This window comes from Trachemys scripta, chromosome 5 (assembly GCF_013100865.1).
Source record: "Trachemys scripta elegans isolate TJP31775 chromosome 5, CAS_Tse_1.0, whole genome shotgun sequence".
Classification (NCBI taxonomy): domain Eukaryota; kingdom Metazoa; phylum Chordata; order Testudines; family Emydidae; genus Trachemys; species Trachemys scripta.
Genome location: NC_048302.1, coordinates 19,003,971 through 19,016,326, shown reverse-complemented (window position 1 = coordinate 19,016,326; position 12,356 = coordinate 19,003,971). Strand labels below are relative to the sequence as shown.

The 12,356-nt window shown below is 44.6% G+C and overlaps 1 protein-coding gene across 1 annotated transcript in view; it reads left to right on the top strand.

Moving 5' to 3' along the window:
* Positions 1-12,356, top strand: part of LOC117878571 (melanopsin-like) — a 72,159-nt gene that overhangs the window by 28,002 nt on the left and 31,801 nt on the right. Inside the window, exon 4 of the mRNA XM_034772893.1 lies at positions 277-480. Within this exon, the coding sequence (XP_034628784.1) occupies positions 277-480 (204 nt within the window). The remainder of the gene's footprint in view (positions 1-276; positions 481-12,356) is intronic.

Genomic DNA, 12,356 nt, shown 5'->3' with positions numbered 1-12,356 from the left:
GAGGCAGTTTTCCATTGACAAATGATTCTCAGTCATAGCATTCAGTAGAGGGTCGGACATTTTTCCTGCTTACTTTTATATTAATTTTGTATTTGCCCTATTAAACAAAAATAAACTACTAATGCAGGAAGGCCGTATAAATTCCTATGATGAGAGAAGTGTCTTGAGTCAAGAACAGCATGATCACAAATGGGAAGTTTATTGCATCAGGCTGTAAGAGAGAGTTCTACATTTGTTTAGAAAATAAAAAATCTTACGTTCCACTTTTCTGTTTAGGTTGTGACCTGTATGCTTTTTGCGGGGCGCTCTTTGGAATAACCTCAATGATGACTTTATTAGCTATTTCCATTGATCGATACCTTGTGATCACTAAGCCTCTGCAATCCATGCGGTGGACTTCCAAGAAACACACATCGCAGATCATTGTTATTGTCTGGCTCTACTCGCTGGGATGGAGCGTGGCTCCGCTTCTTGGGTGGAGTACGTTGTTTACTCTTTTGTGTGTGTGTCTGTACATTATGGCGCTTTTGCTTTGTTGCAGATGTGTAAAACGGCCCATAGGCATTATTGTTGAGTGTATATATGGCTAATGCCTGGGGGGTTGCTATAGTATAGTATATCTGTGTCTACAGCAGTGCAGGTGTTCTTTTTTTTCCAGGTATGCTCAAGCAAAACAAATCCCCCAATGGCATAATAGGCATGTATCAGTACTTCTCAAGTCAGGAAGGGTAGGTACCTTCTCTCTTCAGCAGTAGTTGTCAGCACACTCTTACTTTCTCAGTCATCTTTTATGTCAAGAGATAAAGGGATAGATTATCAAAAGCCTGCCTGCCCTTCTGAGCTTGAAAATAAAGGCAAGAGTGACTAATGTCATGTAGATATCTGAGGTGAAGATGCAGCCTGGTAGTTGGTTATCTACATTGAATCAATAGCAATCTCGGTTATTTGCACATGCAAAATTGTGTGTGCAAAAAGGGAGGACACGTTGAGGCAAGGCTGACAGTAACCCCTAATATTTTTCTTCCTTCTGTACTGGCCTTATATAAATAAATTGAAGTGACTATCTCAGGAGGAGTAAAATATTAGTGTTCCCACTTTTAAAACAAGTACACCTCTACCCCGATATAACGCGACCCGATATAACACGAATTTGGATATAACGCGGTAAAGCAGTGCTCCGGGGGGGTGGGGCGGCGAGCTCTGGCAGATCAAAGCAAGTTCGATATAATGCGGTTTCACCTATACTGCGGTAAAAAATTTTGGCTCCCGAGGACAGCGTTATATCGGGGTAGAGGTGTAGCTTTGAAAGATAATATTGAAAAATAGTATGTCTTCCTATTCAATGAGAAAAAATTGTCATCTCCATTTCAGCCTGAACAGAGATTACATAAAAAATAATAATATAATATTTAAAGTCTTTTTGAGTTCTTCTTCAAAGTCCCCTGAAGATAGGAGGACTCTATTGACTTTAATGGTGTTTGGATCAGGACCTTAAATTCCCGCTACCTTCTTGTCTTTGTTAATGAGGGAATGACCAAACTGGCAAATATTGACCCCTATTGTCCACTCCCAGCTTCTGGCTATCAGAGGCTAGGGACACCCAGAGCATCTTGGCTAATAGCCATTGATCAACCTATCCTCCATGAACTTATCAAATTCTTTTTTGATCCCCATTATAGTTTTGCCCTTCACAACATCCCCTGGCAACAAGTTCCACAGGTTGACTGTGCATTGTGTGCAGAATTTATTTCCTTCTGTTAGTTGTAAACCTGATGCCTATTAATTTCAGTGGGTGATTCCTGATTCTTGTGTTATGTGAAGGCGTAAATAACACTTCCTTATTCATTTCTCCATGCCATTCATGATTTTATAGACCTCTACCATATCCTCCCTTTAGTCCCCTCTTTTCCAAAATGAAAATTTAGATTTGCATCTAAAATCCATCACTGTTTGCTTGCTTCCACTTATTTAATTTGGAATTAAACTTTGATCATAAATAATTGTAGCTTCCTGTGCTTTTAATTTCCTTTCTCTTTCCTTTTTTAAAGGCCTGCTTTCTTCCTATCCCCAACTTTTCCTTCATTCTCTTTTCCAAATGATCTCTCCCTCCTTTCTCTTCCCGCTGTCCCTTCCTTCCCTTTCTCCACTACTTGCCACAACCTTCTCTTACTGTCTGCTACTAAAACTTCTCCAGACACATGCACGCACACACTCACACCGCATACTTACCTGTCCCCACACCCCATACCTACCTGTCCCCACACCCACCCACAGTTCCATCACTCGCCAAATATCCTCCCCATCACACATACATCCAATCACCCGCTAGTCATTACTTCCTCCATCTGTTGAGTCATATACAGATTTCTCTCCACCCTCAACCTCTTATGCTGGGACATTATGAGTATCTATCTCCCCTTCTGTCCACTGCTTGGTGTCTCCTTACCCCTTCTCAGACAGCCTAGCTAAGTATGATGGGGACGTGAGAAAAGCGGGGGAAGAATAGTCTTCTGGTGAAGGCACAAACCTTTGAGCCAGAGAGCCACAGCTGATAAGGGTTCTATTCCTAGACTCTCCACTCCTGACTGATCTTGTCCAAACACTTGACCTCAGTCTCTTAATTTTTATGTCTGTAAAAATGGGATAGCACTACTTACCTATCTCATAGGGCTATCATTTATTAATATTTGTTAAGCACTCTAAGATCCTCAGCTTAAATATGCTACAGTGAAGGAAAATAATATTTCTGAAGGCCAACATTTTCAAAAATGACTATCCCTTTTGGGTCCTGGGTTTTTTGTGTGTACCCAATTTGAGACATCTTAAAGGATTTTTAGTGGGTGGATACTCAGCACCTCTGAAAATTGGGCCTCTTTAAAGCATCCAAAAAATCAAAGCACTCAGAATTATTGGTGGCCTCTGAAAATGTCAGCCTTAAGTAACAATAATATTAGTTTGGTCTTCTGTAGCATATTTCATCTGAGGATCTCAAAGAGCTTTACAGATTTTAAGGTGTCATTAGCCCCTCTTGAAAATCTTGGTCTAAATCTAAATATTTAGCACAAGTCAGATTTTTGGTCTTAAACTTTGATGGTATTGTCCCTTTGGCTGTAAATTTCTCTACTTCTGTGATTTTACCTCATGATCTTAAAGTGAGGTTTCATTGAGAGAAACGACCTAGTAAAAATTATACCTTCTTATTCAACAGAAATATTCCTTGGGTCAGATCTTCAGTTGACATAAACTAGTGAGGCCAATGTGATATACACTTGTTGAGGATCTGACTCCTTGTGTTTATTCAGTCATATCTACTGACTTTAGTGATAGAAATAGCATCTTACTGCTTTTGAGCCTGTTTAGCCCAGGTAGTGTCAAAACAGATGGATGAGCTGGATTTCTGCTTATTATTGTGCATCATTCACAGACATGTTTTGTTATATCCCATCTGGTTAAACCTGTGCAGTGGGGATGCACAGATGTAACAAAGGGTATAATTTAGCCAGCAGGACATTTATTGTTGTGGTTGTTGCACAAAAAAGATAAAAATGAGGCTGAGTTTGCAGCGCTGATAGTTGGGGGTAGGGGTGTGGCGGGAATGGATTTTTACTTATAGGCAGAGCAGCTTTATTATGGAAATTATTGCGAGACCATGACATTGTGTTCACAGACACTTTTCAGAGTAGAACAACACTTGAATATTTTGAATTAGTGCATTTAGGGTTTGAATAAGCAGAAAAACCTCTTCATACTTAACAAGAGTGTATAATCTCATCACAAATCGTAATGAAATCTATTTACTCATATTTTCTTTCAGGAACTGAGACAAGCATGCCACTTTCTGCTTGAAAATGTTTTTGTATTTTTAGAATTGACCTTTTTTTTTTGGTCAAAACAAAAAGTAATCTGGATTTTGTGGGTTTTCTCCCTTTCTCTGTCTTTTGTCCCCTTTTCTAGTGTAGAACCAAAAATGGAAGGGGGGAGGGGATCATTTCTGTTTCAATCAAATTCAGATGTTTGATTTTGAATGAAAATGAATTTTTGTTTGATTTCAATGAAAAATTAAAACCTGCCACATTTTCAAACAAACAAACCCATATTTTATTTTATTTTCTTAATTTTTCACTGAAAATGCTTTCTATTTTTGGACCAGACCTAATATTATCCTAACTATTCATTTACTACAAAGGCAGAAACATTTCAGCCTTCTCGTCCCCTTCATCAGAATCTTATGAAGCCTGATTTAAACTCATGTTATTCCTTTCACTGCAACTGAAGCAGCAATATAACAACTGACAATAGCCTTTTTGATTTAATATTAAGATAACATAATTCCATGCCTTGTTTCGCTGTTCTAGTTTTCTGTATTGATTTGTTTATTAGCTAGCTTTATTTTAAGATAACCAATTAGGTTAACATTAGATATCCCAATAACCACATTTTTGTGTCATCATTGCTGTCTTACAACTCTTCTGTTACCAGTATCTAAAACTGAATTAGTGTGAACATAGAATATGGCATTTTTCCTGCAGTTGGGCTTTAAATTGAGCTGCAAAAGGCATCTGCCTGTAATCAATAGCTTTACAGCTGAGTATACTGTGTAGGATTTAACTCAGAATAAGGCTTTAGCATTGATATCTGGGGCAATTAATTCTTGTAATAGTAAGTAATGATCTGCTTAATTGAAAGCCTTGGATATGTCAATAAAATAACACACAAAATTATTGCCTTTAATCAGGCTTGCAAATTTTATTCACTCGTTTGCCTGCGGTAAAATTTTGCAAAGTCTTTTAATCATAAGTGCCACCATAACAACAATAAAAATTGGGTCTGAGTCCCATTTACACTAAGAGATTTTTCATTGAAATTTATACTGAAGCCCAATGGTCAGGAAGTAAATCCTTAGCAATGTGGTCTGTTAAGATGTGGGAGGGATAGCTCAGTGGCTTGAGCATTGGCCTGCTAAACCCAGCGTTGTGAGTTCAATCCTTGAGGGGGCCACCTAGGGATCTGGGGCAAAAAATCAGTTCTATGAGATAGGTATATCTCCATATATTAATGTGGAATTTTCTCGCAATGAAAGCTCCATCACCTGAGTTCTGTAAAATTCAACTGGGTGAAGCAAGTAGAACAGTGCTGCACTGACAGGGTAATTGCAGTGTGACTTGATAGTTCTTTTCCATCTCTAGTTCCTAATATATGAGTTAAAACAATTATGTGCCATCAGTAGAAGAAAATAAACCAGATCAGCCTTGCAGTTGCCACATCTGCTGATTTCCCAAAACACGGTTGTCATAGTCCAGGGCTATCTGTACCTTTGACAGGGCCACCCAGCGGATTCAGGGGGCCTGAGGTCTTCGAATTGCCACAGAAGACCTGGCGCTTCGGCGGTGGGGTCCGAGGGTGGAAGGACCCCCCGCCGCGGGTTTCGGGGCACTTCAGCGGCGGGTCCCGGAGCGGAAGGACCCCCCCACTGCCAAATTGCCGCCAAAGACCTGGAGCAGAAGAAGCTCCGGGGGCCCAGGCCCCACAAGAGTTTTCCAGGGGCCCTGGAGCGAGTGAAGGACCCCGCTCCAGGGGCCCCGAAAAACTCTTGTGGGGGCCCCTGCGGGGCCCGGGGCCTGGGGCAAATTGCCCCACTTGCCCCCCACCGGGCGGCCCTGACCTTTCAAGCTGCTTAGTTTTTCTGAGCCCACCCCCTTTGGGTTACAAGCCTATGTCTTTGCTTCTCAAGGTGAAGTTGCACAATTTTCCCCCTCTCAAACTGGTGCACCTTGTGCACCAACAGTATTTCCTTAGCAGGCACGAATGGTTTGAGCCCTACAAATCTTCCCGTCAGGAGTTGTGACCAGTGTGGGAACACAGTGACATATGGGATGGGATATTCACCCCCACACAAGGCAGAGCAGGGTAAATTAGGTTAATTTACCTGATAGGCTGCACCTGAGGGAGAACTATAGTTTGAGACGCTGATTGATGATGGAGCCCAGCTGAGAAGGAACATGTAGGGCTGATATAAAGCCAGAAAGCTGGCAGCAGAAAAGAACTGCAGGGGAAGTTGTCTGCAGTTTTCCTGTGAAAGAAGAGAGGTGTGTTTGGGGGTTACAGAGCTAAGTAGTGTGCAGTTAACCCGTTGGTGGAGGGAGTGTGGGCGGGTTGACTCAGAGAGAGGAGAGTTAGAAGATGTAGGAAGGAGTCTAGGGAAAGAGCAACAGGGTCTGGGAGAAAGCAGAACACGGTTGGCTAAACATAGTCCCTGGTCTGGAACCTGGGTTAGTGGGTGGGCTTGGGTTCCCCTACTAGCCACTGGGGGAAGTGGCACAGACTGGGCAGGGGAGCAGAAGACTCTCTGGGATAGTCATGTAATCAGACTTTAAAACCCCATAAGGGACGCACTGTAGTGAAATGCCTGGGAGAGCCAAGCCATGACGAGAGATCACCCTGAGTTGCACAGGGCAGTAGGGTGCATGCACGAGTGACAGAAGGAGCTGTTGGACCTGGAAGGAGCTAATCCCCAGAGTAGCCAGGAGGAGACACCCTACTAGTGAGGGGACCCCATGACAACATAAAACAGTTTTTCCAAAGCATAGTTTAAGCTCAACAGTAAGAACAAAGCATAACAAGAGTGAAGCATTTTTAAATTTAAAAACCTGTCTACGTGCATAACTGCCTTACCTAAAGCTTATGTATGCAGTGTTGTTGTAGTTGTGTTTGTCAAAGGATACGAGAAAGACAAGGTGGGTGAAGTAGTATCTTTTATTGACCAACTTTTGTTGGTGAGAAAGAGACAAGCTTTCAAATTTACAGGGAGTTCTTCTTCAGGTCTGGGAAACTTAATCAGAAAGTCACAGCTAAATATAAGATGGAACAGATGGTTCAGCATAAGTAGTTAACACATTTCATGGGACCATTCACGATAAAGTGATCCGTTAACACCTCGCTGGTAATAGGGAGAAAAGAAATGGGGAGGTGAAGCATCTGGGAGTGATTACTGATAATGGGTTTTAGATTGTTGTAATAAGCCATAAATCCAATGTGTCTATTCAATCTGTGATTTTTAGTGTCTAGCAAAATTATGAATTTAAGCTCCCAGGCTCATCTTTTGAAAGTGTTGTGCAGGTTTCCTTTGAGGACGAGGACTGATAGGTCAGATACAGAGTGATCGCTTTGTGAGACGAGTTCACCCACAGGTGATGTGGTATTTTGTCTTTAAGAATTCATCCAAGAGCATAGTGATTGTCTGGTTTTGCTCACATAGTTGCTATTGGGGCACAGTCCTTAGGTAGGCCTAACTTGTCTATACTCCCCCACATCTGGTACTGGGGTTCAGTCTGCTTCTCGGTGAGGGGGGTGTCCCTCCTCTAGGGACTGCATTCCTTTATCCATCCCCAACATCCTTTGGCTTGGTCTACACTACAGAGTTAGATTGACATGCGCTGCCTTATGTCAACCCATCTCTGTAAGTTTCTACACTAAAATGTAGCTCCCCCCGATGTAACTTACCCATTACACCGATTTAATAACTCGACCTCACCAAGAGGTGTAGCGCTTAAGACAACTAAGGCCTTGGCTACATTTGTGAGTTACAACTCAATAAAGCCGCCCACAGCACTGTACTTCACTCCCCGACCACACTGGCAAGGCACGTACAGCACTGTCTCTCACTGGCTACAGCGCTGCAGGTGCTCCACCTCCCCGAGAGGCATAAGAGATGCAGCGTAGTGGCTACAACTCCCGGGTGTCAGTGTGAACAAGGAGTTAACTTGCTGCTCTGTGATAATCCCTTTATTGAGTGGCCACTCTTCTCATTGTTGTGATGGCTCCAGGAATGCGGAAGTGCCATTTCAAAGCTCCGTACCAGAGTGAAAAAGCAAACATTTTGCTGTTTGCTTTGAGTGAGTGAATGAGAAGCAGGGAGAGCAGGGGGGTCGGAACTTGCAAGGCGTGTGCTGACACACTCTCCGCACCCCAAAGCCCACTCTCTCTCCCCCCACACTCCCTGTCACACTCCACCCCACCCCTTTTGAAAAGCACGTTGCAGCCACATGAATGCTGGGATAGCTGCACATAATGCACCGCTCCCAATGCAGCTGAAAATGTGGCCACGCCAGTGTGCTGTCAGCTGTCAGTGTGGATAGACTGCAGCACTTTCCCTACTCAGCTGTACGAAGGCGGGTTTAACTCTCAGCGCTGTACAGCTGCAAGTGTAGCCATACCCATAGTTAGGTTGCCGCAGTATCAGTATAGATGCTGCATTGCTTATGTCGACTGTGATTGCTTTTCAGAAACCATCCCCAATGCTCCACCCTGGTAGTCAAATCGGTGCAAACATTCCTGGTGAGGATGTGCACCGCGGACACAAGGACGTAGTGTGAATGTGTAAAACTGATTCAATTACTGCAGTGGCTGTATGTCAACGTAATTTAGGTAGACTTCATTTTGTAGTGTAGACTTGCCCCTTGTCTCCCTGTGTCTCTTGACCCTGTTTAAACTGGTTTATGTGCCCACTAGGTGGGAGTTGTTGTCAGGCAGCACACAGAGGGAACACATGCACGCAGCCGACTTATCAACATTGAGCAGAGCAGAGCACCACACCAGTGAAGTCTGACAACAGGAGACAAGGATAGACATCAAAGCAGTTGGTTCTCTGCATGGCCTTTTAAGATATATATTGGTAAATGGGTGTCTGTGAGAAGTGTTTGACCACTTTCCTGTTTACATGCATGTGAGCTGGTGCCTGAATTACCTCCTTGAAATCATATAGCATACAATACAATAAAAATCAAACACACACTTAATATTCATAAAATATTACAGGCGTCTCACACTTCCTTCACAGCAGTGACTGTGCCTTTGTTAGAAGTGCATTATATCAATATATCATTGCTCCCTGCACAGGGAGGAATACACTGGTATGCTAGTGATCTTTCTCTAAAAACTTTTTAAAAGAGTGCAGCTGACATCATCCACTGTTGTTCAGCTTTCCTGAGTGAAGAAATAGAAGTGGGTAATGAGTGATATTTTTCTTTTTTGTTGTTGGTAGTGAAAGCCAGGCAGTGAGAACAAAAAAAAAAAAAAAAAAGGCTTAATTAATATGTTGAGTTTCCCTTTTCTTGTCTCTGGAAAGCAAAAACAGTACAGGTTTACCCTGATGGTGAGAATACTCTAAATTCTGTTAGCATAGTAAGTTAGCCAGCATGCAAATGCTAATTGAATTACTTTCATTGAGTGTAGAGGATTTTCTGATGCTAAAAGGGTCAGACAATGAAGAAATCTCATTTAACATGCAGTGAAGAAAAATTATATTGAGCATCTTCAAGCTATTTTCCTTTGCCTTCATTGATTTTTTTCTTCTAATTAGCATCTCTGCTTATATCCATTCCAAAGCTTGGACTCGCTCTCTAATCACCACAGCTCTGCTTTTGATATTCAGCACTGTGTGTCTTATATTTACAGCTCATAATCAAGAAAAGGAGTTAGGTGGAGCAGTGGTTTTTACTGCATAGCCCGTTAGGATTGTTTCCTATTTGTTAAGCAATGCCAGTGTGTGTCACACTCCATAAGACAGAGCGGTCACTGCTTAGGCTGTATCCTAAAGTGTTTAAAATCAAAGGCCCAATCCTACAGGCTGATCCATGAGCCTGCACGTTACCCTCTTCAGCGTGGGCGGCTCTATGTATTTTGCTGCCCCAAGCATGGAAGTCAGGCGGCTTTCGGCAGCGCGCCTGCGGGAGGTCCGCTGGTAACGCAGATTCGGCGGCATGCCTGCGGGAGGTCCGCTGGTCCCGCACCTTTGGCGTACCCGCCGCCGAATTGCCGCCGAAACCGCGGGACCGGCGGACCTCCCACAGGCATGCTGGCGAAGGCACCCTGACTGCCGCCCTCACAGTGACCGGCAGGCCGCCCCCACAGCTTGCCGCCCCAGGCAAACGCTTGGTGCGCTGGTGCCTGGAGCCGCCCCTGCTGTTCAGGGTATGTATTCACAGCAGTTGACGGTGTGATTGCAGCTCAGGTGCACACACTAGCTTCAGTCTAGCTAGCATAGGTAAAAAGAGCAGTGTGACATGGTGGCAAGGAGCTAACAACTAGAGTACATACCCAGCTTCCCTTGGTTGCTAGTCTGTGCTGAACCTCATGCTGCCACATCTGTTACCTGCACCAGCTAGATTAAAGATAGCACACAAGTGTGACCATACTACAAGCACACATACATTTGCAGTATAGACATACCCTTAGTGAGGCTAAGCTGGAGCATAAGGTTCTGACTCCACTAGTCAGCTTGCAAGATCAGGGCCTAAGCCCCTGACTGTGCCAGGGAATCTGTATGGGCACATGCCTGCACCTGTACAGAGTCCCATAGACCTCAGCAGAACTCCATGTGGGTGTAAGAGTCTGCCTATGCAGAGCTCAGGCCTTCCACTGACCTAAGGTGAAAGTTCTGAGTGACTGGAAGGGAATGGTTAGGAAATGCTTATGCAGTCTTAACTACAGCAGTCACTGCTCCTCCTGCTCTAATACACACGTACATAAACCCAGAATTAATGCAATATCCTGGGGGCAGATATTTACTAGGGTTACCATATCTAATAAATAAAAAAAGAGGACCCTCCACTGGCCCTGGCCCCGCCCATTTCCCCGCCCCTAGCCCCGCCCCAACTCCTCCCCCTCCCACTCCCAGCCACGGGGAAAGGGCTGCCCCAGCGCTACCGGCTTCACGGTTTGCCGGGCAGCCCCCAGACCCTGCGCCCCCGGCCAGCGCTTCCCCAGCGCAGCTAGAGCCTGGGAGGGGAAGCGCCCAGTCGGGGGCGCAGGGTCTGGAGGCAAGGGGGCTGCCTGAAGCCCATAGCGCTCGGGCAGTTCGGCTCTTAATGGCTTCGGGCAGCCCCCGTGCCTCCGGACCCTGCGCCGCCGGAGCCCGGGAGGGGAAGTGCCCGGCCGGCAGCTGGGGTCCGGAGACAAGGGGGCTGTCTGAAGCCCATAGCGCTCGGGCAGCTCGGCTCTTAAACAGAGCCGAAGAGTCAGGGGAGGAGCAGAGCCACCATTTTCCCGGACATGTTCAGCTTTTTGGCAATTCCCCCCGGACGGGGGTTTGAGTGCCGAAAAGCCGGACATGTCCGGGAAAAAGAGGACGTATGGTAACCCTATATTTACCATTTCACTGGTGCAAAGTACAATTGCAGCCATTTCATGCCAGCTTCAGAGGATTCACCCAGCACAAGGAAATCCTCAGCCGGCAGAACGCTGCTGTAGCAAGCTTTGTGCTATTCTCTCCTGCTTCACTCTCAGCATAGACATGTTTCAGATGCGGGGAGCAGGAGTGGAGCGCACACACTGAGCAATTTAGGTTGCGCAAAATCCTAAATTAGTGCCAGTAAAAACCTTCTAGTGCACCACACCATCAGGCATTTTATATGCAGATGTTGCAAGAAAGCGGTTTTAGAAATGCTTCGGAGGGGTTTTGAACATTTTATTGGGACTAGTTTTGACATCGGTCTTGTGTAAAATGAGTCCAGTTTTAACCACCACACACCTATCCCACACACAGCCCCTTCCCCCTGCCTTTCCCTGAGGGTGATTGCTGAGATCCATCATAAATACCTCTTTGCAGAATCTCTGGATCTCCTGCTGTCCCTCCACATCCAACCCACATCTTTTTAGGACATATCAATTTATAAAGTAGGGGTAGGGGAAGTAGCTTCTAGGATGAGACTTCGCAAAGATTCAGCCTGTATCAAATTTGCACAGGTAACATTATGAATCCCTTTAAATGAGAGGTTTCAGAGTAGCAGCCGTGTTAGTCTGTATCCGCAAAAAGAAGAACAGGAGTACTTGTCTAATAAATTTGTTAGTCTCTAAGGTGCCACAAGTACTCCTGTTTTTCTTTAAATGAGAGACCGTCTCCAAAGTAATCTCAAAAGACCCTCAATTACAGTGGTTTCAGCAGATGCGCCTTTAAAACACATCTGCTGTTATTAAAGATTCTTAAACGTGTCTGCTGAAAATGACCTTCTTGCAAGTAATTGAGAGGTGGAGGGAGCAGTTGGATAGATTCTCTCCCCTAGACAGTATTCAAAATGCCATCATGTACCACTTGGAGTACTTTAAAAAGTTGCTCATGGAAGACTGACAGTTAAGAACATAAGAACGGCCATACTGGGTCAGACCAAAGGTCCATCTAGCCCAGTATCCTGTCTTCCAGCAGTGGCTAATGACAGGTTCCACAGAGGGAATGAACATGTAATCAAGTGATCCATTCCCTGTCTCTCATTCCCAGTTTCTGGCAAACAGAGGCTAGGGACACCATCCCTGCCTGTCCTTGCTAATAGCCATTGATGGACCTATCCTCCATGAATTTATCT